This window comes from Leuresthes tenuis, unplaced genomic scaffold (assembly GCF_036924035.1).
Source record: "Leuresthes tenuis unplaced genomic scaffold, fLeuTen1.0.hap1 SCAF_5, whole genome shotgun sequence".
Lineage (NCBI taxonomy): Eukaryota > Metazoa > Chordata > Actinopteri > Atheriniformes > Atherinopsidae > Leuresthes > Leuresthes tenuis.
This window is the reverse complement of record NW_027325359.1, coordinates 12,802,468-12,828,587: the sequence shown is the minus strand read 5'-3', so window position 1 is coordinate 12,828,587 and position 26,120 is coordinate 12,802,468. Positions and strand designations below refer to the sequence as shown.

Below are 26,120 nucleotides of genomic sequence, written 5' to 3'. Positions count from 1 at the left end.
AATGGGCAAAACAGGATGATGAAGACCCTTACTGGTGCTACTACACACACATGAAGTGAGAGCCATCAGTGAGTTGAGGGGGTGCGTTGGGAGACTGTGGAAGGGGTGGGGAAGAGGATGACAGGCTTTTCACTGCAACGAAATAGCAACATGTTGAACACGCAGGCACAAACGGGAAAAAAAAACCAAATGAATTAGATCAGTGCCTAATGACTCAATGGCCAAACAACAGAAATGAGCACCGCAATCAATGAAATTATGAAGAAATGACTGAGAACATGCACGACAGAAGCAGTTTCGGTTTCCAAGAGCAGGATTCTGCCAGCTTTTGTTCTAGCACATGCACTTCTTTGATCTGAACCCCGCCCCAGTCACCTCCCCAAAGACGTACCTGCTACCAGCTTGCTGCGTTTGGAGGCCTCTGCTGCCAGCTCATAGGAGATATTAATCATCTTCTCTTTCTCCTGTACAGTCACCTCCTCTTCATTGTCCTCCTCTGGGCTTAGAGCCAAACTCGGTAGAACATTCTGCATGCTAAGAGGAAACATATACACAATGGTTTCTGTAGCTCTTTTCCATGCTAACAAACAGTTAAAGGTATAGTCACCTGTTTTTAGCTATAAGGGCTTTGATGCGGTCCACTTTCTTCTGCTTATCAGCCTCCTGCTCAGGACTCAGAGCTTCTTCGGGGTCCGATTCAATGTACCGCTCAGGAATCAGCACTTTATCAGGCACAGACAGCTGAAGAAACAGAACCAAGCAAGAAGCATTTTGGGTGGGCATTCTTTATATAAATGAACAAGTTACTAAAGAGGAACCCAGAACCTAAAGTGTCGACAGTAAAAACAAGTAAATGTGAGTTCGAGGACTTCAGATAATAGCATCTCATTGACATCAGCAGCAGCACTACAAGAAAAGTGCTTCTGTTTGTGTTTTAGGACAACCACGATGATCATGTGATGTGGGGCATGTGGAGATTAGTTTGGAACAAAACAGAGAGAGTTCAGTGATGTATTCTGAGTCCTTCTCGACACCAGTATGGGAATTCTTCATGTATTTCTGTTTTTAACAAAAACAATGCATTTATCCCCTTCATCTAAGTTCAAGCTCAGTTTTTGGGGGGATTGAAAACAAACCTTTAGGAATGGCTGGAGTTTTTTATTCTTTATTTTTACATACTCCAGAGGTGATGTCTATCTGTGACTGGAAATATGCAGCTTAAAGCATTCTGGCTTCATCGGATTACGTGCCGTCATACGTGTTTCAACATCACAACATGACTTATCTCGCTTCTATGGCAAACGGGAGAGACAGCGAGATAGCGCCGGTGAAAACCATCTTAAGCTTTTTACATGCCTGCACAGAAAAGCACAGCGACCTGCTGACTGTAGAAAAGAAGAACAGATGCTTGATTCAGATGAGTTGGCCTGTTCTTGTTCATGGGATGACTTTCAGAATGGAGGGGTTGTTCACGAGAACGAGAAGATTTACTCTGTTGTCTTTGAACCAACAACTTTGCTTGCACTCTGAGCAGCTGAAACAAGAACCCGTCGGTGCCTTCAGAGAAACTGCAGACTGAACCGTTAAATGGGTGAGAAGCGATCACACAGAACAGCAAACACCTTTCAGAGAGCAAGTGTTGTACCACTGTATATATATTTATAGTTAGCTGACTCTGTGGAATTTGTTCTGGTTTTGTTTAGCATTTCCATACAAGTGGAGAACTTTTTGTGAAGAGCACTGTGTGGCTGGGATAACTTTTTTTCAAGAACAAAGGGGGAGGGGGCCTAAACACCCCTCCACATAGGTACTATAGGTGCTATGTCTCCAGCAAGACTGTGAACTTGGAGAAAAGCTGCAATTAAAATCAAGTTTTTACATTTTAAGCAGACAGCAAATAGATTATTGTAATTATTGCCATATTCCTTATGCTGCTGGGAAAAATCCTGGCCGGCATGTTTTAAAGCCTTTCATGTACCAGGTGAACGGATATTATTTGTTACAGTTATGGAAATATGACGTCAAATACAAAGCGGTCAACAGAACCTGTTCAACTCACTGATATCATAGCCATCATTTGCTATACTTTCCACAGGAAAGTATGTGTATGTGTTAATAATCTGTAATTCAAAGTAAAATAACAGCCAATGATACTTTGAGTTTGTTTTTTATTCGTGACAAAAAATCCATGTCAGACTTTTTGCAGCATTACAATTGATCAGTTCCAGCTACTTTACTTAAAGCTGTTGTGGAAGGTCATCATGTTGTGGAATATAGGAGTCAGATAGCGGTTCTGACGAGAAACATGTCAGCCGCCGAGGCATACCTCTCGGTCGACATTAAAATGATCAGCCTGCGAGGATTCTTTGAGACGAGCGATCTCTTCAGCGGGCGTCTCCTGCTCCCTCACCACCTCCTGCTGCCGGAGAGAAGCCTCCAGCTCCTGAATGTCGCTGCTCATCACCTCATCTCTACGCCTCATTTGGGACTTAAGACACAAAACAAAGCCGGAGCCAAAAGAAAATTTAGACCTCTTGATGAGACTTAAGAATTCCAGGACTTAAGATCAACCTAAGTGTGTCATTTATCAAATACCTGCATGCCACGGAAATGATTAGAAAATGATTGGCTTCGAGAGGGCGTGTTCTCTTGGCTGCTACCCCGGACGCCGAGTCCTTTTTTCTTCCCTCTGACGGCACCCTGCTGGTGGCGACGGATCCTCTCCAGCTGCTCCTCCACACTCATCCTGGGCCGGCTGCCCTCAACAGCACACAGCTGCTGCTCCACTGCGCTGCGTGGACGCTCCTAGCCAAAGGAGGAGAAGGAAAGACAGCAACTCTTTATTTATGTCGTGTCTTTCCAAACCCAATGTCATAACAATAAAGACAAAAGAGATACAAGTTTTTAAAAAAAATTATAGCATGATATGTGATAGAAAAAATATTTTGAAGTCTTTGCATCTGTTTCTTGTGCTTAGTGGGAGTGAGTTAGATCTCATGCAGTCTAAACCTGACCAAGCAGAAGGATCTCTGGCAAAAGTGCACATACTGAAATAGCATTTTTACCCTCCTGATTGTTAAATGGCTCATTCACGTTCACTCCATTTGAACTACACTGAGCAAAAGCCCAAATGCTCACACGCTCCTGGGGGGACACATGGGTGCACTGAGAGGGGCTGGGGGGGGGGGCATGCTAATGCCTTAACAGGAGAGGCTGAGAGGCAGATTATGTCAAAGCAGTCATTGTCAGGCTTGTGCCATGCTGGAGGACTGGCAGATGTGGACTACAGAGCCCAAAGACGCAGCCAGGCTGTCCATATTGTCACTATTCAAGCATTCAAGGACCTTGGATGAACTCTGCAGGCCTATATGGTCTAAATGGACAACCAAGTTTGTACGTAGGTTCATTTATATATTATTAATATTTTCTCAACCAGAAACTCATGCAAACACATGAAAACGAGACACACCCTACAGTGTGGTGCGCTAATGACATGGTGAGTATATGTAAGACAAGATGATAGTCTAGCCTGGAAACTTTACAAACCGAGCTTGGCTTCTATTTTATGAGAGCCTGTTTTGAGAGCGTGAGTCACATCGGACAACTGGCCTCTTCTTCACATGTTATAACCAATTACGGGACGGGAGTAAACACAATTTGAGGAAATAAGGTTGTGGCCGGAGCTGACCACACGAGGCACGCAATTACACAATAAGAAGAAAAGAAATGCACAAAGCATTTGTCAATAATTACTGCTTGTTTTCCTACTGCTCGGGAGGTTTAAATCTAAAAAAAAATGAAATGCAAAAACAAGTCACTGTTACTATTGCAAATTGAGCAACTCACCGTCCTGAGGTCCGGTTTCTTGCTCTTCCTTAATGTAACATACGATGCTATGGAGGAAGACTCCGGCACTGGAGACTTAGTCCTCGGTGGAACAATGCCAACCGGGTAGGACACGCCTAACGAGCAAAAGAGACCGCAGGTCACTGACAGGTTTACTTTGCACAATATCATAATACAGGGTGAAGGAGTTAAAACAGATCATCCAGAATTCAAACATATGAGCACATAACTTTGTTCCTCTTCTGCTGAACAGCGAGGACTGGAGGCAACTTGTCCACATTCAGAACACTTGTCCTTTTCGGCGTTTATAACCCAACTATTTCCAGGAAATGTGTCCAGCACAAAGTCTAAATAAAACCCAGTGAAAAGAAAAACTGACACACATTTCAAACTAGCGAAAAGCTGGGAAGTAATATGACTCCTCAAGTGTGCAGCATAAATTAAAGCCTTGCAAATGTAAGTGTAATTTCCACTGTATCCATGGTAACCGTAACAAAACACTGGTGCCACGAGTGTTACTCTGTGATATACTGAACTAGACTATGCCCTGGGAGAAAAAGCCTGAAGTGAAGTGATGCCAATCTACTGTAAATGCCACAGTAACCATGGAAACTGGATTTTGTGTTTGAGATGACAACTTCCTCTCTCTCTATATATATAGATATAGATATAGATATATATCTATATATAGATATAGATATACTGTCTGGGTGTAATTGTGACTCCACAGTGGATTGAGAGAGCAGTGACCCCTGCAGTGACCCAGTACAATGCTCCACATTAAAGTGGCCAAAATGACCACCGTATGACTCCACAGCTCACTGTGGTAACACAAAATGATGATAAGTGTCTGTAATTTTCTGCTTACTACTGAGTTAACTGTTAAGCCTCCACTTTACAAAGAGTGCTCAATGAGCAAGCAAGTGGGCGATTTTGGCAAACAGTCAAATTTCATTGGTTGTTCAGATGAAAGCGCACCCCCATCAGAAAGTGGAACGTCCCATTACTTGCTCTTTTACTGCAGCGCACCTTTGTTTGCAGCGTGTTCTCGATCAGACGGGTTTTCAGATCGGTCCTCTCCGTTGCTCTCATCCACCTCAGTCACTGTGGTGAGCTCTGGTTCACTCTTGTACAGCCTGTAGTCTGGACCCTACAAATGAGAAAGAGGTCAACATACACGAATGACAGCTCCGTTGTAATTAAACATGGTGATCCGGATGACTTAAAAACACATACATATGCAAGCTGTACAGTTTTGGGGGGAAAAAAAAAATTGTTATAGTGCAAACTACAAGTAAGCAGCAGGCAGACACACTCAAACTTAATAAGCCAACATGGACAGCGTACCCAAAAATGTAATAATCACTTTTCGACATCCAGTAAGACACAGAAAAGGAGAGCAAGGTCACTGACTTAAAAATGAAATATACACAAGCAAGGATTCAGCTAAACAGCAGAAAAAAAAGGAATTAAGAAAAAACATGAGGCATGGAAAGATGAAATAAAATGGATATGATCCAAGCAAATAAAATCCAAACACGTCACAGTGAGTTATGACATGTGATGGCACAGCTGAGGGCGGGATCAACCATGGGGTCAGCAGGTCAACAAGCTTACGCTGTGCGTGCTATTCCTGTGATTGGCCTTCCTGTCCTCTGGCCTGGGGAGTGAAGAGGGGCGCACACCAGCATGAGAGGGCAGAGGGGGCACGGTGGGGGGGTTGGGCTCGTAGGACTGAGGTAGGGGTGGCCGTGGGGGTACTGAGTCCTCCTCCTGGGGATTATACAGGGCAGGAAGCAAGGTGACACATGGTACCACCATGCAGGATCAGGGCTGCAGCCATCTGGTACAGAGCAGCTCTGGCCCATAGGATGGACTGACCAGCTGATTAGCCAGAGAGAGCACTCCATATGTTGTTACTGCTTGACTGAAAGATTCCTTCACAAACCCCCATTTAAAATGTCCAGGAGCAGAACTGGCTGTGTAAGTCGATCATCACCCACAAGACTGCAGCTGTGGGAGCTACAGTTACCTTTTCCATTCCATGTAAATTACTCAGATTTCCAATTCTGTATATTCATATCACAGTCATATAAGAAAGGAAAAGGACAAATCCACACATCTGAGAAGCTAGACCTTGATAATAGTCTGCAGTTTTGGTTGATAAATTACTTCAGCAGCTAAATGTCCCCCAAAACAGCTGCTAACTGTCTGATCTTCAGCAGATCTCTCAGAAAACTAACCGTTTACGGGCGCACTTTTTCTGTTTGAGTGTGTTTGTGGCACCTCACCTCATTTTTGTGCTTACTGAAGTTGGCCTTGGGTCCACAGAAACCCAGCCCATCAACAGCGTCTCTCTGGGCTTTGTGTTTATTGAGGGCCTCCATTACATCTTGAATCCTCCACAGCTCTTTCTGGATGTGGACGTGTGGCTGACTGGGAGGCTCCGTCTGAGGGTGCACAGAAAGAAGAAAAAAACAAACTTTGTTTCACTTCTGTGGCTATTGTTGTAAAATGAATGTGCAAAAAACAAGAAGCAGGAAAAAAAAAAGAAAAAAGCTGTATTGTGCTGTATTAAAAGAAGTCATTTATCTATGCTAATGTGTGCAGTCACAGCAGACACTGATCCGTTCAAAGCAGTGGCAGTAAATAAGAAAGATGAGAAGGTTTAAGTTAGGCTGGACAGGGGATGGAAAGGAAATGGGAAGAGCAAGAAATACAGCCATGTAATTATCTCCCCCTTGGTGATGACAGCTTTGTGAGAGGAAGAGGATGTCCAGACTCCATGCTGACTTCTCTCTCTCTGAATGAATACTGGCTCTGACTCGGGCTCAACCAGGAATAACCGTTGGAACAGTTTAGCTCAGCCTTTACACACCTCCCATGATGAAGGACAAGATAAAAGAGGGACCTAATTAAGACCTGCACTTTAATCACTACAGTCATCAATCACTCACTATGCTGCTTTGATCTCTCATTTAAGTCTCTACAAGCAGCTAAGGTCCCGGGAGTATTCCCCAAAGTCAAAAACTGTCTTAAAAAAAAACAAGGTTGATTGGATGTGGAGCTTTCTCTGCAGTATACGGCACAGTATCCATACCAAATAAAGGGAATGTTATGTCACGCCTCTGTTGAAACAGCAGAGATTCAGCAAAAAGAAGGTGACACAGCTTCACACAAACGTGATAATACCTGTGGGCTTCCCAGTGCTTCAAGCTGCTCCAGCAAATTGTTCTTAGCTAAGGTCACATCTCCTTCCAGCCTGTCATATTCCCTCCACGATCGCTCCAACTCCTGGTTTGGGACATGGGAGAAATACTTTGTGAATGATGATGACAAACAATCAAGAAACAAGACTCACTGTGCAGAGTGAGTGTCTGCAGAGAGCATGGATGGATGGATGACTTACGGTGGTGATTCTGGAAAGCTCTCTGCAGGTGCTGAGGAGGCCACTCTGCAGCAAGTCTCTCTGCTGGATGACACTCTGCATGGCTGCTGGGTTTTCAGAGCCCAGCTCTATCTCCTGACTGGCCGACAGAAGCGCCGTCTCCAGGGTGTGCTGAAAGAACACGCAACAAATCAAATACCCATAAAGCACGACAATTTAATTAGTCACAATAACCTTTTAGATCAGCTAACGTTCATATTATTTATGACCGTGGCAGAGCTTCTCCAACTTTTCCAGCCTGGGTACTGTGTTTTCAGTTGCTCTTATAGTGCATTCCATTTGAACTCGAGAGTCAAAACGTCTGATTTCCCAGTAGGAAAGTAAACTGGATCGGCCCCTGAAGTTGGCTCGGTAAGACAGAGAAAGCTCATCAGCCCCTGCCAAAAAAATCCAACGTGGTTGCACTGCACAGAAGAAGTGGTGATGGCTGCAGCAGTGAACGTTTTATTCAAGCTTCTGTAAGTTTGTGTCTCATTCTATCAGTTGAACACATAGTACCATCCAACCTTTCTCAGTAAGCACACTACTACAGTGTTTGTATGTGCAAAACACAGCACACTGTAATCCACTGTTAGCAACTGAAAGCAGTGGAACTGGTCAGCGAGCATCATCACCAGCCCTGACAACATATGCATTGTTTTTAAAATGCTTTTTTCTGTCTCAACGGTTCAAAAACTGTTGGGCTTTTTCCACCAAAGCGGATTTAGTGCTGATTTAGAGCCAATGCCGAGCCAGACCTTTCTGTTTAGACATAGAAAGCACTGACAGATAAACTGGTGCGACAGTAGCACCAACGTTTTACTGGTCCAGAGTTAAGAACCGCAGGTTTATGAACACCAACCAGACAAACTAAAATGCTGTGACCATCATGTTTAAAAAACACCTTTCGTTTGCTTCTCTATAGCAATAAAATATCCATATTCTTATCTTAATATGGATAAGAAGTCAAAGCGGATCATTCAGAGTGTTGTGATGAGCATTCACAAACTCTGGATGCTGTTTAAAACTTTCTGCATAAACATGACTGCAGATATTTTCAGCGAACACTTGGATGTGTGTAGAAAACCGTCCCCTGCACCGTGGTACTGGAAGAGACGTTTAAATGATGTCATAACGTGGATCTGTGGTGGGTCTCTGGCTGTGGGAAAGCAAACCAGTTCTTATCAGGTTTGAAAGCTGAAGCAGTTCTGAACTGGCTCTGGAACTGAGTGGAAAAGGGGCAGCAGTTACTCTACATGTAAGTGGTGCAAAGCACTCAGATATGGTGTAAATGATGTAGCAACGCAACCCAGAGAAGCAGCTCAATTTGATGACAGGTTTATTGTTATAGGTTACAATTAAGCATCTCAGCCGATACAAGACGTTCTAGTTTAGTTCAGCTTTGTTTAATTTTGTGTGTTTCTCAGTTCTGTTCTTTTAAACTAAATTCAGGGCATATTTACAGTCTACAAAAGCTCCACCCAAATGCTAGCACTCCTTTGTAAGCTTTCCAAACCTTCCTTTGAGTGAGAGAGTGGTGCTGAGAAATGTGCAGTGTTTTGTCACCTTTTCTCTGTACAGCTGCTGAAGTTTGTCCTCCTGCGCTCTCACCAATTTATCCTGCTCACACAACCTGCTAAGTTTAGTCTGAGGACGAGAAGAAGAAAAGACAAAACAGAGAATTTGTTAACCCCTCTGTAAAGCCGAATGGAACGCAGTGTGAAGGAAAGAGCTGAACTCACGTCAGTATCCACCTCCTCTGGCATACATGTATAGGCTTGTTCCCTGTAGTCTTCTGGACTCAACTGGGAAGACAGACAGAGCATTAGACAGAGACACCAAATCCCCACATACACATGAAAAAGTGGAGATCTAATGCAGTGTCATTACAAGGCTCTCTCGCTGGGCTGTGGCATTTATCCTGGAATATGAACTCATATTTCACTTAATCAGACCATCTACATTACTGCTCGACACAATCTCGCTGCTGATGGCTCCGGTGACTCACGCAGTCTTTTGTTTCCATCAACACGACGCTTTTGTTTCACTGAGATTGCAAAAAAAGGAAGGCGTGTAAAACCATTTTGATTCCTAAACTCGAGAGTTGGCGCGTGAGTCGTGTCCACCGATTCAGTTTTTCACCAGCATGTGCTCAGCGGCTGCCGCGGCCAGATTTCTGTGCCTGCGCGCTGGTGTAAAGACGAAGAATAAAAGTCTTCATGAATGCCTACATGGCCCCACGTTTCCTCTGGATTTGTTGTTCGGCTCAGAATGATTACCAACAAGCGTTTAGCTACTTTATCCACACAAGGGTGCCAAGCTCCAAGTGTGCTGAAGTTCCTTCCTCAGTAGTTTGTTCAATCATAACAACTACTGAGAAAAATGCACTTGCATTGACAGCATTCAGACAGTGGATAAAATTTCATCTGCATTGGATCCCATGTTTCCAGTAAAAAAAAAAACATATCACACACTCACTCATCCACGTGACGGCTTACAAATGTTAGGACAGTGGCATACTTCTGCTTTTTGTTTGAACCCACACTGGATATGAAATGTCAGAGTAACTATAAGGTCAAGGTGCCAACTTTAATTAACCTCCGAGTGAGCATACAGCACATAAACACATGGGATACTTAAATCACCTCTGGGTATTCTGCCGACTTCTCTTGCTGCTTTTTTAGGCTTTTGCTTTCAGATAAATGCAACCACGTCGCATATCAAATAACATATCTGAGTGGCATTAAAAAAAAACCTAATTACTTTAGCTGAAGAGTATCTTTAGGATCAATAACAAAACCATCAGAGCTCAGATTTGGCACTTTAACCTCAGAGATATAATTTCATTTCAAATCCACTGCGACCTGAAATAACAAAGTAAAAGAATATGACTCACTGCCCGAGCACCTTTCGACTTAAAGGCAGCATTCCGCTCTCACACCTGCACTCTTTCACACACTTTTCTCAACACCCTTTTTGCTCAGTTGAACCACATGGTACAAATAAAGCAGCAAGAACCACATGGCATTCCACACAGAACATGCAGACTCTCCCGCAGCTTGGGGAGCTTCCATGTGGTGTTGTGTGGACTACAAGTGACATGAAGAGGAGGAGGAGGAGGAGGAGGAGGGAGACAGACTTCTGGCAGTTGAAAAGGTGGGAATGCAGCTGAAGTGAGGCCGGTATGCCAATGAATTGGTGAAGGGGTGAACGTGGGTGAGGGCAGTCTTCGGCGGCACTTTGACCCCTTTCTACTTTCGACGGGAGGAAACTGAGCGGGGGATTGAGTCGGCCTAGTTTCTTTATCTATTCAACTAAACTGGAATATCTCCACATTGTTAGTGCTAAACTGGAGAAACGCTAAGCTACTGGACTTCACGAATGCCATAAAAACACTATCCTGCTAGTGTTAACATGGGAAAAAGTATTTAAACACATCAACAAACTGGACCGACAACTGACAAATCTCCTACTACTGAGTAGCACTAATCAGAGTCTTCCTGCCAAACTCAGACAATGAGAGTGAAGGCATTTTGCACAAGGTTATGAAAAATCACACACTGGCTGGGGTACACACACACACAAAGATAAAATGTCATGAGTCAGGCCTACACGCTTTCCTACCATAACGAATGGATGCGACTACAGCTTTAACCTTTCACTGAACCCCAAAGCTAGCCGAGTGTTTTTTAACAAGCAGCGACTTCGAGAGCTACTGCTTATACCCCGAGACTGCAATGAAGGCGGGATTTCATTGGACAGAGTGTACGTACACCATAAATACTCAAGTCATGTCCACATGAACATGACTTCTCATAAGAAGAAGAAAGGAACAGTCAAAAGCAATGGATGAGGAGGGGCTGGCATAACAAACGATACAAGGAGACCGGTCTCAAGATGCTGTGACGACTTGGACACCGGAGGAGGAGGAGCAGTGCAAAACAGACCGAGGAGGACAACAGCGACTGGTGAGGATGAGGCGGAGCAAAGCCTTAGGCTGGCCTTACTTGCTGGTAAAGTTGAGGCCTCGGGGCAGAGTTCTCAATCAAAGTGTGAGTCATGACGATTAAAGGGTCATTTTCCTTCATCTAGTCCAGTGTGGAGAGGAGCGATACAGCAAGTGTCAGAAAGTTTGCAGCAGAGCTTCACTTCTGAGACAACAGCCACAGTGATTCCACCGCACTCATTCTATCTATTGGCAGAGACTCAGACATAAAACATGTGCAACCAGAGAGGACAGGGATGGATGCAGCTCCAAAAAGCAATAAGTGATACTTACAAACAGGATCAGGAACAAATTGCAGCGCAAAGCACTAAGAGGCTTATTTCTTAGCTTGCCTTAAACCTCGATTTATCATAATGATGCAAACATAGCAAGCATTGATGCTGCACTGTTCTGTATGTGGCGGGAAAAAAGAACTGCAAATGCTCACTTTGCTATCATAATCTTTCAGAGTGAGTTAAGTGCTCCTTTGTGTGCCATAAAACGCTTCATAAAACCTTCAATACACTTCAGAGCAATAAACATATCAAAAGATTTAGGCTTAAATTCCTTTGCAAACACAACGAGAACCAAATCCTGTCAACATCCTGATACTGAAAATATTACAGAGATAGTCATTAGTTTGGTGAATGCAGCTGACAGCAACTTCCGGCTGTTTATCAGAGAATGAATCACCTGGCACATTTAGGGAGAGATAATGCAAACAAGGGCTGCACAACCTCCAAATAAAGCAAACTGAAAGAAGTGCACCATGCTTTATGCCTCGCACTCATTGGTCAAACAAGAGGCAACAAGAACAAGGTTGGTTTGTTTGATCATTTAAATGATATGAAAAGTGGAGAGCCAGATCTGAATGTCATTCAAAGCAACAGTATTATTACAGCATGTTAGATCACTGCTGCGTGTAAAATATCATTACAATACTTTAAAAGTGAATTCAACTTCCTCCTTTTATCATCAACAATCACTTCGTAAATCCCTTTTTTCTCATTTTCCGATTAAATTTCCGATCTTCTGGTGTGTGACGAACCTTTCGGGCCCCTTTGGTCACATGGAAAATGACTGATTTCTGTCCCAAGACTTACAGCTACACACAAACATTCAGTTTTTATCCACCGCATTTGTGGAGCAATCTCCCAGCGCGCCGCAGCTCTCACTTCCTCGTCATCATATGACTTTCCACTTCTCCACCGCATTTAACTGACACCCTTTGATGAATAACTTTGACTGCACTGTAAATACTTTACTTTACTTTTATTTGGGTGATTCTATTTCATTTTCTCATTGTGTTTAATTTGATGTATTGATTGTGCAGCCTTATTGCAAATCAGTTTGGTCTCTCAGTGCTGTGCCAGGTATCTCTGCCTCATGCTATGACCTCTTCAGCATAGTGAACTTTAAATGAATAAATACAGAGTTAGCTAGACACCAGACTGGAAATAGGTAACACAGCTGATGGTACTGATAAAACACAGTAACAGCAAAGCATTAAACAAGTTGTGTTCACCGCTGGCGGAGAGAGGGCATGCACTCATGCATTACCCCACCTGATTGTCCAAATACATGAGGTTCCTTTGGAGGTGATGGGAGAGAATGTCGTTCTAGCGTCAGCAGCAAAGAAGAGAAAAGAGAAGTCAACAGGAGAGAGAGACAAAAGAAAACGGAGGCCCCGTCCTTTCTCTGATGCTCTCATTGTGCATCTCTTACTTACAAATCACAAAAGCATGTCATGGACCCAAATATAACCAGAGAGAAAAGGAAGCAGGACAAGTCAAGGTGAAGAAAGCAGGTCAGGCACCAGGTGTACTATAGAAAGGTAACAGAATGAGCGAACATGTGGGCAGTGAGGAGTGCAGCTCCACTATGACAAAATGGCCTCATGCAGTGCAGGCAAAACGAAAAAAAGAAAAAGAAAAAGAAAAGGGGGGGTATGTCGAGGTTGACCAACCAAACTACTTACTACCTGCAAACTATCTTTTGGTCCACAGGCATGTGGAGACTTCATGATGATGATCTGTATTTTAGTAAGTTAAAAACTTCTACCTCAGGCATTACTGACTCACATTAGTTTGACTTAAAGTTAAAAAATCCTGAATGAACCAATCCATTCAATCGCTGCTCAACTTTCATCTCTGGCTCGGATCTATCTTTTGTGGGGCAAAATAATCTAATGAACTGCTTGCTCTGCTGAAATGTCTCAAATGTAATAACCCGATGAACCGAATCAGATCAGAAGCTGGTTGTAAAATGATTTTTCCAGTGAGCAAAAAGTGTTATTTTTGCCTCCAGGAATTTTTATATGTTTGGGGAAAAAGCTGATAATGAAGCAGCGAGCACCAAAAACACAACAAAAAGACAGCTTCAGTGCCAGCGGTGTGTTTATCTTTGATTCAGCCATGCACGAAGACCAACCAAATCCTCCAAATCGAGATGGATAATGGAAGAGGGTAAAGATGGCACACACACCGCACGCTAACATACACGCCAGCAGAGACGTGTCCAGGGGCCTGACCTGTGGGTTGTTGCCATCCATGTTTAGTTGCATAAGCTGTGCTACAGTATGCTCCCGGATACTGTTTAGCTCTGCCTGCTGCCGCCGCAGCTTTATCAGCAGCAAAGTCAGTTCCTCAGGCTGCAAGGAGGAGGGAGGAGGGAGGGGACACACAGCCACAACGAACGAAACAGGGACACACCGCAAAAGGGGGGGTGGGAGAGGAAAGGAGAGAGCACACCAGGATAGGAGATTAAGAGGCATCGGGATCCAAACAGGTGAGAAAATCCTGGTGTTTCATGCAGTTCAGGACCATGAAATTACCCAGTGTGCATTTCACCGTCAGCAACGTGCAACTTCTTTATGTCGCTCAAAACAGAAGAGTGTGCGTTTATTTCAGAATCCAGGTCACACTTTAGCAGCTTCATCAGGACATAACTGTGTGTGGCTTTGACATAAATTCCTGATCTGGCTTAGAGAGTCGGGAGAGACAGGGCTTTTAAGTCACCGCTGATGAGAAGCAGTCTAAGGGCCTCCCGAAGTGAACATATTCTAAATCCTCCCACTTGAAGCATACAACTGCGTTCTGCTTAAATATCTCTTAAAAGTCCTGTGTTGGTGGACAGAAAAACAGACACAAGGAAAAAGGGAGGGGAGGCAATATCATACAAATAGAAGTGTCTCTCACAGATGTCCAGTTACACCCAAACAGTAAAAACCAAGACTTAAGTATTTCAGCTGTAGAAAAGAGTAATGGAAACCTGGATGGAAGGACTAAATAATGGGAAAACTCTGAGGAAGACTTACAGTTTTGCCTTGGAGAGACTGGGCAGTGATAGTCTGGATTGGGATCCCTGCAGGCATGGACCTCCTATCAGGCGTGTAGGCGTACTGCAGGACACGGAGAAGAGAGAGAAGGAACAAATATGCCTATTATACCTGAAGAGGTTGAGAAAGAAAAGCCAAGCTGCTCGCTCTGAACTGGGTCAGTGACAAATACAGCTTTCACACACGTCTGAACTGACCTTGTTGATCTGTGGCCTGTTTCGCCTGTCGATGCTCAAGTCTCTTCTGTAGATCGGAGAGGAAACCTCTGAACGAGCGTTGGCCACGTTGTAGGATCGCATCGGGGAGTAGCCGCCGTACATGGACAGGGAGCCGTGGGAAGGCGAGGCGGGGATGGAGTGGCTCGGAGCAGCATGCTCCGACAAGTTGATCATGGTTTTGGGACTGGCCATATTGCTGTAGAGCCCCGGCTGCCTGCAGTAGGCCTGCCTTTGCTGCCACTCGTATAACTGCCACATGGTGTCGTCCCGCATGGAGCGACGCTTCTCAGTCACCGAGGTGCCCAGGGCCTGCTCGTACAGCGATGGCGACATGCTGCAGATGCTGTCTCGCTGTGCTATGCTATTCCTGGGCATACTGCGGTAGCCATCTCCATACTGAGGCATATAGGGCACCCGATGGCTTGGCATGTTTCTAGGCAGCGTCTGGTACGATGTGATGCTGGAGAGAATGAAAAAAAAAAAAATCAAAGAACTGCTTATGAGGGAGCTGAAGAGATCTTTTTCAATTCGGTCTGACAGCAAATGTTTGCTTATAATTCACTGAATTAAAGAAATTCCATAATAAAGGTCAGCGAGTGTTTTATTTGCCTCTTTAACTTTGTCTTTGTCTACCACACAAGTGTGGGGAATGTTATGTATGTCTGAACATTTATCATTTCATGTGTTTATATGGTGTCTTAAGGGAGCCGAGTACAGAAGCACCCCACAACGCAGACAAATTAGACTTTCCCAGTGACAGCAAGGCTTTGAAAAGCACAACTTCCACCGGGGGTTCAAAGTTGGAGCAGTTGGCATGGAGAGAGCCTCATATTAAGACTCCCTGACAGATCCGAGCTACAAAGCTCACTGGTCTGTAAAAGAAGGGGCATGTGACTGCATGGAAAGCAAACTTCAGCGTGGAGGATGTGCATGTAAAGACAAACAGAGACTGTTGAGGAAGACGTGCAGAGACAGAATGAAGTATGTACATGCTTATCGCAGAGGAGCACTAAGTAAATAAGTCCTGTGGCCTTTTTGGAGTTTTATCCACGATCCCCTTTTTAAATTGATGCCTTGCTCAAATACGTTCACTCCTTCAAATAAACTTAATCTCGGAATGAGTGGGAGCAAAGAGGCCCAGCTGTGTCAATTAGAGCTAAAGCCCGGTGAAGATAAACGGACGGACAAATAAACAGATGAAGAGGCAAACAGGCTGACAACCGAGCAGTCGGACAAACGGACAGAGTGAAAGTTTAATCTGAACCAATCAGAAACGGGATTCTCAGAGCAGGGTCAGGCAGAGGCAGTGACTCAGAGGCATATTTGACTCGGGCTGTTTATCTGTACTCCTTCTTACTGGTCCACTGTAGTCTAGTGTGTAATGTCAAAGTGTTTACTTTGTGAGGAAAACTCTCATCCCTTAAACAACAAGAATCAGGAAAAAGAAGCTGTGGGAAACCCAGAATCTTCATTTGAAACCTGTTTAAGCTTTAATATGCAAAAAGACACATTTTGCAACATAGTTCAATATGTTTAATGTACATCATAACTAGATATTTATCTATTTATCCATATATCTTTTTATCTGAATAACAAATACAGAATGATTAAACCGACCTCCTGGTATCATCGTCCTGGTTACGTCCTCTCTGTGTGCGGACCCACTGCTCCAGCTGCTGCATTGAGCTGGTCCTACTGAGGCTGCGGTCCGGCTCAGGCGTTGGACTTTGCCGGGCGGGAGCTCCAGTCCGCTCGGCTGGACACTGCTCTCCCGATCCGTTGACTTGGGGGCTGTGATGCGACCCGTCGGGCTCGTTCTGAGGCTGTGACGAGGTCATGTTAGCTTTGATGGATGCTGCCTGGGCTGGCTGCAGTTTAATACTATTAATCTTGGTGAGTGGACGTTCACGCTCTCCCCCATCTTTCTGAAAGCCATAGCGCTCGGCTTCACGCTGCTTCTTTTCCTCTTCCTCTGTGGTGGAGGGCACCGCGACGCCGCGCTCACGATCCACCTCACGGTTGCGTTCATTGTTCTGAATTTCAGGCTGTGTGAGCGGCGGCTTGTGGTTGGCAACATGGTTGGTCTCTTGTGGCCCACACTGCTCTACTTTTAGCCTGTCCAACCTGAGAGAGACAGGAGAAAAGCCTTTGAATAATGACAGGAAGATTCTAACATACCTTGTGTAGCTGAAATGCAGCAAAGACAAAAGGATCATCTGCTCAGAGATGGAAAAACTCCTACATAGAAAAAATGGCAGTATTAATTACACCTCTATGTAAAACACAAACTGTATTTCAAACACGATCTTAAGCATGCAGAAACTACTGCAGACTTAATGCACTACCTTTAAAAATCATACTAATGGGGGAAGCTTCAAGCAAAACCAAAAGCGCAAAGTCAATGAGAGAAGTGCACAGTATCACTTCCAGCTGCCAGAGGAGGACAGGCGTGTAAAAGGAAATCAGATATGACCAATAAAACTCTGCCTCTGCTGAGGTCTGTCTCAAAAGGTGGTGCTCAGACCCCATATCCGTTTGCGCCTGCCTTTGACCTTCCATCTAGAAGACCCATCTACAGCTCTCTGGTCCCCGGGGAGGTACTGAGAGGTAAAAGGCACCACAACTCCTTGGCCTTTGACAGACCCAAGGTCGCAACTTCAAAAAGTCTGGCAAATTCCCCTCAGCAGCATGGCTCACTTGGTTAGCAATATGAGGGCAGCAGGAAAAGGCATTCCTTCAGACTTTCCACTTATATACTTTTAAATAGCTGCTCTCGTCACGTAATGTCTTCTCCAGCTTTCTGTGACTCCACTAACCCCACAGAGCACACACACACACAGCGGCCTGGTGGAAGCTCTGTGAACACTTAGTTCCACTTGTTCTGGAGAGACTGGAGACACGCAATACAAATGATGGCTGAAGTGCAGACACCTTTCTTTTTGTCTTGTTCAGTGTAATGCTCTGATACCCGAAAACCTTAAAGCAGCGTCACAAAGTCCCATTTAATGAAGCTATTCAGTGGATTCAAGGCACCACTGCCCTGTGTAATTACACAGCTCCTAACCATTATGCCTCTGCTCAGCCATGTAAAAAGAGGGCATTCGATGGGCCATTTGCCAAATGACAAACATTCAAAACAGTAAAGAGAAAGAAAAAAAAGTTAAATTGGGGGAAAAAAACCATGGCCCAATGAGTCAGTGAGCTGTGGAGCTGTGCATCCCCTGGACCACCTGCAACTTGTACCCCCAGCTCAGACTTTTTTGTGCGTGTTTCTCTCTAATAAGACTTCAGCAGTAGAAACGGTTGCATAACTTGAATGGAACTTGCAGCTTCTTCAACAAACCAGGAGACCTGAAATGTCAAAAGTGGGTGTTGAGCTGCTGCCAAAGACCTTAACAGACTTAGCAGAGGGATTTAAAAATGCTTGCTTCCAGCAGAAATGCAGGAAAAAAAAAAAAAGAAGGCTGGAGAAATTAACCAAGGAATGCAGATTCATTAGTGCGAGTTTCAAAAAACATCCTCCAACGCCTTTTCAAATGTCTTTTTTCTCCATTCAAAAATGACACAACCCCCTCAGTGAAAAAAACGCCTAAATTGGTGGAGCTCTTACAAACCTTTTGACTGGCTCTGAATGCACAAGTGCAGCATCTGTCATTACTTTCATCCAAGACTCCATCTCTTTGGCTGTGTCTGTGCAAAAATAGTACGTCCGCATGTTGGGATGCGTGGCCTGACAGGACGAAGGACAGGAAGAGATGCACAGAGAAGGTTACCTGAAAGACAGACAGAAAAAATGCTCCGACTGGTGAATCTCGGTGACTTGCTTCCATGTAGATATATCCGAAAAGCAGAGTTAAGCGTAACTGTGATCTTAGCAAAGAAATTATGTGTGAAATACTCCTGGCTGTGGCCATTTAATCCAAACAGATAAATCAAATCCTCGAGCCATTTAAGTTTCACGCATACGGCTGGAGAAGGGCAGTAAATCTGCCGGTTTCAATACTGTAAGGACTTACCATGAAGTGCATTGTAAGGATGACACATTGTTCCGTTGTTGCTCTGTTCCCTCGCAGTGAACAAGCCAATATATTGTTAAAGCAAAACAGACAGAGAGACAGATTGTTTAGTGAACAACCTCAATATCCTGTTTATTAAGGCCTAAAAAAAACAAGAAAAGCATTGTCGTTTCTCTACTTCCCTCCGATTAGTCTTGAAAAATAATGGCCATTTTGGCCACAATAAGGGACAGAAAACCAAGAATGAAAAAGATGAAGTCAAAAAGTCATCCCATTCCAGCGTTTAACTGAAGAGGATGTGCCCTGTGCTCGGGTTTCCTTGTTTCCCTAAACTCTCTCTTTCAGCTCGGCTCGAACTTGGAAAAGGAGTGGGCTGTGTGGTTGGAGAGACCTTGAACAGACTCCTGCACGTCTGTGTTTAGCTGTGTTTGGCAGGATAACTTTGTTTTCTCTATGGGTTTATGAAGAATGCCTCAATTCTATACACACCACTGAGATTCCATAAAATATGCCTTTTCCCTACAACTTGAGTTTCAGAAAGTATCGCAGTGTCCTGGGACCTCACCCCCGGCAGCCGGCGAAGACATATGGCGTGCGCTTTGCTAAATTAGCCTCGGTTTACGTTACCTGACTGTCAATTAGTTGAAAAGCAACAGCAGCTAATATGATTTCACTTCAGATATTTAGTTTTCTCCTGAAAAGCTCATTTGTGGTATTTCATTTTCTGCTCCCTAAAAGCAATAAACCATAAAATGTGCAAAGTCTGAAAGAAACGAAAACACACACTGACCTTGAAAGCGTATTTTCTATTAATATGATCATCCACAGACAACATGGATATGCGAAAGCTGGGTAAAAGGATGCTCCCAAGAATCCCCTCCTCCTTTTCATCTGCAGAGAAAAAGCAAACAAAATGTTAGGGGCTCCTTTGGCAGGTTGAATTATTCAGGATGTTCGTCTCGACCGTCACGTTGAACATCGGTTCGCAAACACGAGGATCCGGAGACAAATCGAGCAGACTGTGAGAAAAAAAACTGAGAGAAGAGACTGTTGGGTGGATAAGGGGAGGATGTACAGTCGAATCCAACCAGTGCAAAAGATGACCGGCGTTTCAATGTCCCATGCAGCTCAAACGCTCTAATCCTCTTTAAGTTAAAAAACAGGGTTCCGCATTGACAATGGAGCACACTCTCCACCGGGGATTAGAGTGCGTGAGTCCAAAGTTCCAAGCAGAGAGTAGCTTACCCTGCTAGTTTTCATTCAGGCTAACTACGCTGCTTAGATAGAAATAAAAATGTCCCACATGAAAATCTCCTTTGCAGGTGGGAATGTTTCTGTGGCTGAAGTCAAACTACATATATTAGCAGCAACGGGGAATGAGAAGGTTCATTACTAGGGGTGAGAAGTATTTGGGAAATAAGTGCGAGATGGACTCTGGTCGCATTTTATAAATAGAACTTTGTTCTACGGCTGAGTCAGAGCTCTGCAGTACGGCCAACACTGAAGCTCGGGTCAGTTATATCCGCAGCTCCCCTGCTCCAACGTTTAGTCAGTAATCTTTCTTTTTTTCTCTCTACCTCTTTTTCAAAAGAAATACACAGCTGCAAAGTCGTCTGCTGAGAAGTTGCTTTGTAAAAGCAGCGTAGAGGGAGATCCTGCGGCACAACAATAATCTGATAACTACATCAGATAAAGTTGTATTTAGTCGAGGCAGCGCAGTTCATGACCTCTCTGCCTACTCTCTGCTGATTGATACGGTTTCTCCACATATCCATCTGGATAAAGCCAATGGGTCTGCTGCTGTCTGTGGCTTTTGTTAGCCAGTGGGCAGATGGAAGGCGACAGAGATGGCAGACACCAGAAATAACACAGACTAGATGTCATCCTGATCAGCACAAATGGTGACAGTATCTGCATCAAGCCCTGGGATATGCAGGCTTGTACTTGTATTCTGGAGCTTTAGTCCAACAGTAGACCTTGTCAACAGTTAGTCTCAGTGGTTTCCATTTTTTTTTTTTTTACAGTTTTAAAATTGTGAAACATTCTCTGGACACAGCTGTGTCAACATAAGAGCTGTGTGAAAGAACATGAAAACAGTAGTCAGTCAGCAGCAGGTTACTAAAAAAAAAAAAAGAAAAAGAATCACATCAAACGCAAACATGTTCTTGCTGTGAAGCAGCAGCAAATGGGAAAGTTTAAGAAGAGCTAGATCTTAATAAATGAGTCAAAAACCTTTAAACTGGGCTGGGCGTAATCATGAATAAATATGATTGATAAAGAAGGTAGCAGCTATATAGAAATCATTTAAAACTCCACTTCAGTCAGAGCTGAAAAGTGAAGCACATGGCAGCTGTCGCAGCTAAATTCCACTATCACTCGTGTTTAAACGAAGGCTGCGATTATGTCGGTTCCTTTGATGTGGAATAAAGAGGGAATCTGTAAATAGTAGCACAATAGATTCACTTTAACTCAAATGAATCTAAGACTAATACAAAGACGCCACTTCTGAAAACAGGAAAAGAAAAAGCATCATTCAACAAACGCGCTTTTTGTCTTAACATCAGCGCGGACTCTAATCTGCTGCCATGTTTGAGCTGTGAACAGTTGAGCTGTTCGTACGGCTCAAGGCATCTCACGTAATACGTCTTTTCAGTTGGTCCTGACAGGCTGCTACAAGGGGAACATCTACCCGCACATAGCAGAGATTAGCAGAAGCACGGCCTGGCTGTCAGAGGGTCGGAGCGGCGCGTACCGTCATTAACCGAAAGCAACAGCAGTCGTTAGCGGTGCGGTACGGGTGAAGATGACTTACCTCTGTAGTAAAAGAGGCACAGGTCGGACAGGACAAACCACCTCTTCTTCCACAGCTTCATGCCTGTACTGTCCTGTGAACGCAGAGGAAAGGGGCGCATTGGTGGGAATCATTTTTCAATCGTGAAATCGTGACAGACTTTTGCTCTCAGCAACACTCGCTGTAATCCACTCATCTCCTCTGATATGACCCAACTCCTTCTAAGCGATTATGAAGCTTGACAGAGCGGGTTAGCGTTTCTACGAAAGAAGCCGCAATCACTTCACTTTTTTCCATTAATAATTTGACTTTTTTGTTTGCCTTTTGTCTTTCACAACATGGTCTTTCAACGTGAAATGGTTTAAAGTGCATACTTGGGCTCAAGTAAAGATCATTTCAAAGGAGACTGCATAGAAGCCATCCACTTTTTTTTCTGATCCGGCCTGAGGTGGACTGTTTGTAATATTCTCGATCTGGAAGCATATTATCTCTGGTATGAAGGAAAAACAATATTCCTTTTGCCGAAGTCGCTCTACAGTATAAGTTCAAAGTGATTTTGAGACTGCTGCGGACAAAAAAAATAAAAGAGGATGAAGAGTGAAGCAAAGAGTTTGCGTTCATGGAAAACTCGAGCTGAGTCCTTCTTCGTAGATTTACAGAGACAAAAGTAGTGGGTGGGACCTCGACAACTCTGTCATTATGGTCAAACAGCATGTGGGCTGCAGTTTACTTTAAATGGAAGTTCACTTCCACAAACCAGAATGTTTTACACATTAGTATAAAAAAAAAAAAAGATCCATACTTCCAGATGCTGCTCAGTGTGTTTGGAATGGAGGCAGATCTGAGACGTAACAAGATATAAATGACTGGTGTCCATTCATTCACCACCTCACCTAAATTCAGTCAAGCTCTTGAGCTCTCGTTTTTTTAAATGTGCTCATGAAAAAAAAACTTTGTCAAAAGTTCTGGGAGATCTTGCTGTGTAAAGGCTTTCACCATCACATCAATCTCAGTGGCATGTTGATTTCCCAGCGGATCGAGTGCAGGGCCGCAGCTCTCACTCAGCCAACAACTTCAATAGCTTCCAGGTTTCAATGAGGCAGGAAGAAAGGAGTGCAAATCCAGCTTTTATTCCGAGTAGCAGATTTGGGAGCCTTTTGCTTGATCAACATCACCCTGATGAAGGTCTCAAAAGAAAAGCAGCTGGCAGCTGCAGGACAGGACGCCATCACATGCTCACAGAACTACACGGGGAGCCCTACCATCAGAACTAATTGAGGCTCCTTGTTGGGAAGCATGAGAGCGTCCAGTCTGGCCAAGAGCTGTTTCAAGCACCGCCTTTTCACTCTCTTACATTACCCAGGAGCTATGTATTTAAACACCATCTCTGCTGGCTGTGCTCAGATCTGATCTGCTGCCACTACGTAACAAAAAAAAAGCAGAGGAACAGACTAGATAATGTGTTCTTTTTTTTATTATTACATAGTCTTTGTATCGTAGTTTGTCTTGTAAAGTGTTTAATGACTGTTTCACCTAGTTTCACGTGACTCTATTGACACAGAAGTGGCTCAGAGAAAACAGCAGAGAATTAGAGTTAATGATAACGTCAGCATCTGAATCGCCAACATGCGGTTTAGGAAATATGGCTACCAAACACACTTTATGCTTCCATTTGCAAAACAGCACCGACAACTATGCCAGACTGTTGGTTCAGATGGAAATAAAGAACATTAGAAACTGATCTCATGGGTGGCACAACATGACAAGTCAGATGATCATTAAAATCAAAGATTTCGATGATGGTTGATCAAATAATTAATCAATAAAAAGAGTAAGATTAAGAGTAAGATGTCAATTATATAACAAAACATGATGCAACTGATTAATCTGGTCTCTTTTGACATGCCCATAAACTATCCAACTCTACAGTTAATGTCATAACTGTCCTTTAATCCCAGGTCTCGTACTGTATTGTTTTGTTCTGTCACGTTCCTGTAATGGCTCAACAAAAAAAAGCCAAAACTTATCTGATGTCATCTACTCTTTCTCACCTGTTTGTAAAGCCAGTTCCTCTTGATCACCGGGGCAGTGGGATTCCTCCTGATGGAGTTGGATCTCTTCCCAAAGTTATGAATCTTCTTAGAGGGTCTCGAAGGCTACAAAACAGCATAAATGAGGAAATTAGGTGAGTAATTTGTTTTCTAGGCTTTCCGCAAACCCTTTGAGCCACTAAAACATGATCCTGTAGCTTTCCCAATATTTCCCAAACAGCACAAGCATCATAATCCCACATGTCTGTGTGTCACTCACTCTCCCCGCTGGGCTGTTGGTGTTTGCGGGGCAGTCCGAACTGCCAGTGTAGTTGGAGGCCTCACTCATGGTGCTTAGTGGTCGTTCCTTGTTTTCATTCGCTGGCACTTTGGAGGCAGAGCTAAACAAAAGGCACAAAGCACGTCAAGAGGATATGAGCAAGTCATCAGTCACAATATGTGTAAAGCGCAATGTATTTATGTCCAATGGCCTCCATAAAACAAGGAAACAAGGAGGCTGAGGCCTTTATTATCCATTCTCCTGTCGTTCCTCTGAAGTTGAAGCTCTCTATATAATGGCTTCTCAAGATGGGCTTATGATTCAAGCCAATTATTCCCGCCATGTCGGTACAGATACTTTTCCAGTTCTCTAACAGTTTTACAGTAAAAGTTCTGCAAATTCTATCTGACACGGGGGGGGTGGGGGAGTGGCTGTGGTTCACAGGGAACAAGACATCACAACAAGATTGCAACAGACATGATGCAGCAGGGAAAAAACTAAAGACACAGCCGACCCCGTACAGCAAACTGAACAAAGACGTTAGCATTCGCACACTCAAGATTACATCTGAGAGTCCATCGGTGCCATCGAGTTCTCTCAGTCTTACCTCAATCTGTTAAACATGCAAACACAACCACGAACATTCAGAACAAGAAAACTGGAGGACGTATGGTTTAATCTGGACTCCATGCGGTCAGATTTAAGGTGAAGAAACACGTAAGGGAGCAGGTAACACACACATACTGGATGTTCACTCCCGTGCAGCAGAGAGACAGGTCCGACTCCACCACAAAACAATGACAATCACAGACTAACTTTGTTTAGGGAGGGAGTTATAAGTTAAAGAATAGATGGATGGAACAGCTGCTAACGTGTGTGTCAGATCTTATCATTGCCTGGCCAATGAGAGGACAGAGACTTGTCATTCCTGTGGTTTACTGGCTGTGGAAGAGAATAAACATGTCATAAGATTCCGCGCAGAGGAGGCACATCTGGGAACAGAACCAGAGAAGCCATAGGGTGTACAAATGGGTGACTAATGCTCTCTGGAGATGAAATGCACACAATTTTCAATCAGCGCTCTGAAAAAGGTGCTTGTGCAGCTGCCGAAACATGCTTTCTTCCCCATCTAATGAGCTTGTTACAGTAAACGAGCTGGGGATGTCTTCAACACTTCGGTGACAGGCAAAATCCCAACTATACCACAATCAATGGCAAAAAAAGAAAATAATGGCAGGGGAGAGGTGGAGAGAGCTGCCCGTTGAAATAGAGATGTTTTCCTCTCTATTTGATGCTCTGTTTGGCACCAGATCCTGTCTCGGCTGTGAGCTGCAGATAATTAGTTTGGACCGAATAATCAATCTGGAGCCGTCAAACTGAAAAGAGGTGAGTGTATCCAAGTGGCAGTTTTATGTGTCACATATGAAACTGTCGAAAAGTTTGGCTCAAATCCCAAAAGATATTCAGACTAAACATATATATTGATTTAAAACTGAGGGGGGAAAAAAAGTTAATTACTACAACTAATCTAAAATGGCTCAGTTGATCGTTACTCCAATTAGCTGAGCACACTATTTATCATCTGAATTACTATTCGACTGATCGATGCAGCTCCTATTAAGATCACAAACACGTGAAACAAAGCGCAGCTAATCTGGATGAAAACAAGAAGTTGGAATTTATCATTCATTAAGCTAGCAGCCAACTTAACAGTATAATCGTGTTTCAGTGCTATCACAGAGCAGTTTAAGAAATAAAGAAGAGTGCTATAACTTAAGTATTGATGCGAAGTGTTTCCCTGCTTGGGTTCATACTAGCACGAGAAACTTCCCTTGAAATGATAACATGAGACTCCACATGGATTACGCTCCTACTCGTATCTTAACATGCTGTTTTGCAAGCCCGCCTGCTTTAAATGGCCGTTTTCTGGTTTCGATCGGCGCTCGTCTCCCGACAGCACGAGGCCGCAGGAGAAATGATTGTAATGTAGGAGCAGAGCAACAGTTGTAGCAGAATACCACGAGCGAACCTCATCCTTGTTTTCACCACAACTCTGGGTCAAGAGCAAAGTCGATGAACCTTAAAGGGAAGCTGAACAGGCCACGTGACACCCTCCCTTCAACAATGGCGTGTTTCACAAATGAGCACACATACGGTTGCTCAGTTACCAACAAGACTTACAGTAAAAGC

At 43.9% G+C, this 26,120-nt stretch overlaps 1 protein-coding gene across 7 annotated transcripts in view; it reads right to left on the bottom strand.

Annotated features, from left to right (window-relative positions):
- LOC140307289 (pleckstrin homology domain-containing family A member 5-like) overlaps positions 1-26,120 on the bottom strand; it is a 72,794-nt gene that overhangs the window by 1,302 nt on the left and 45,372 nt on the right. For 2 of the 7 annotated variants that reach the window (XM_072386098.1, XM_072386097.1), the window contains exons 5-27: positions 23,931-24,051; positions 23,672-23,776; positions 21,642-21,714; positions 19,620-19,720; positions 18,428-18,543; positions 16,431-16,937; positions 14,793-15,273; positions 14,575-14,658; positions 13,789-13,908; positions 12,824-12,877; positions 9,016-9,078; positions 8,840-8,920; positions 7,256-7,405; positions 7,039-7,140; positions 6,138-6,296; positions 5,464-5,619; positions 4,876-4,996; positions 3,847-3,962; positions 2,596-2,805; positions 2,327-2,488; positions 608-741; positions 392-534; positions 33-132 (exon numbers count right to left, since the gene is read on the bottom strand). In XM_072386098.1, coding sequence (XP_072242199.1) covers positions 41-132; positions 392-534; positions 608-741; positions 2,327-2,488; positions 2,596-2,805; positions 3,847-3,962; positions 4,876-4,996; positions 5,464-5,619; positions 6,138-6,296; positions 7,039-7,140; positions 7,256-7,405; positions 8,840-8,920; positions 9,016-9,078; positions 12,824-12,877; positions 13,789-13,908; positions 14,575-14,658; positions 14,793-15,273; positions 16,431-16,937; positions 18,428-18,543; positions 19,620-19,720; positions 21,642-21,714; positions 23,672-23,776; positions 23,931-24,051 — 3,451 coding nt within the window. In that variant the 3' untranslated portion in view covers positions 33-40. The remainder of the gene's footprint in view (positions 1-32; positions 133-391; positions 535-607; positions 742-2,326; positions 2,489-2,595; positions 2,806-3,846; positions 3,963-4,875; positions 4,997-5,463; positions 5,620-6,137; positions 6,297-7,038; positions 7,141-7,255; positions 7,406-8,839; positions 8,921-9,015; positions 9,079-12,823; positions 12,878-13,788; positions 13,909-14,574; positions 14,659-14,792; positions 15,274-16,430; positions 16,938-18,427; positions 18,544-19,619; positions 19,721-21,641; positions 21,715-23,671; positions 23,777-23,930; positions 24,052-26,120) is intronic. The other 5 variants (XM_072386100.1, XM_072386099.1, XM_072386096.1 and 2 more) reach the window with 4 other exon arrangements.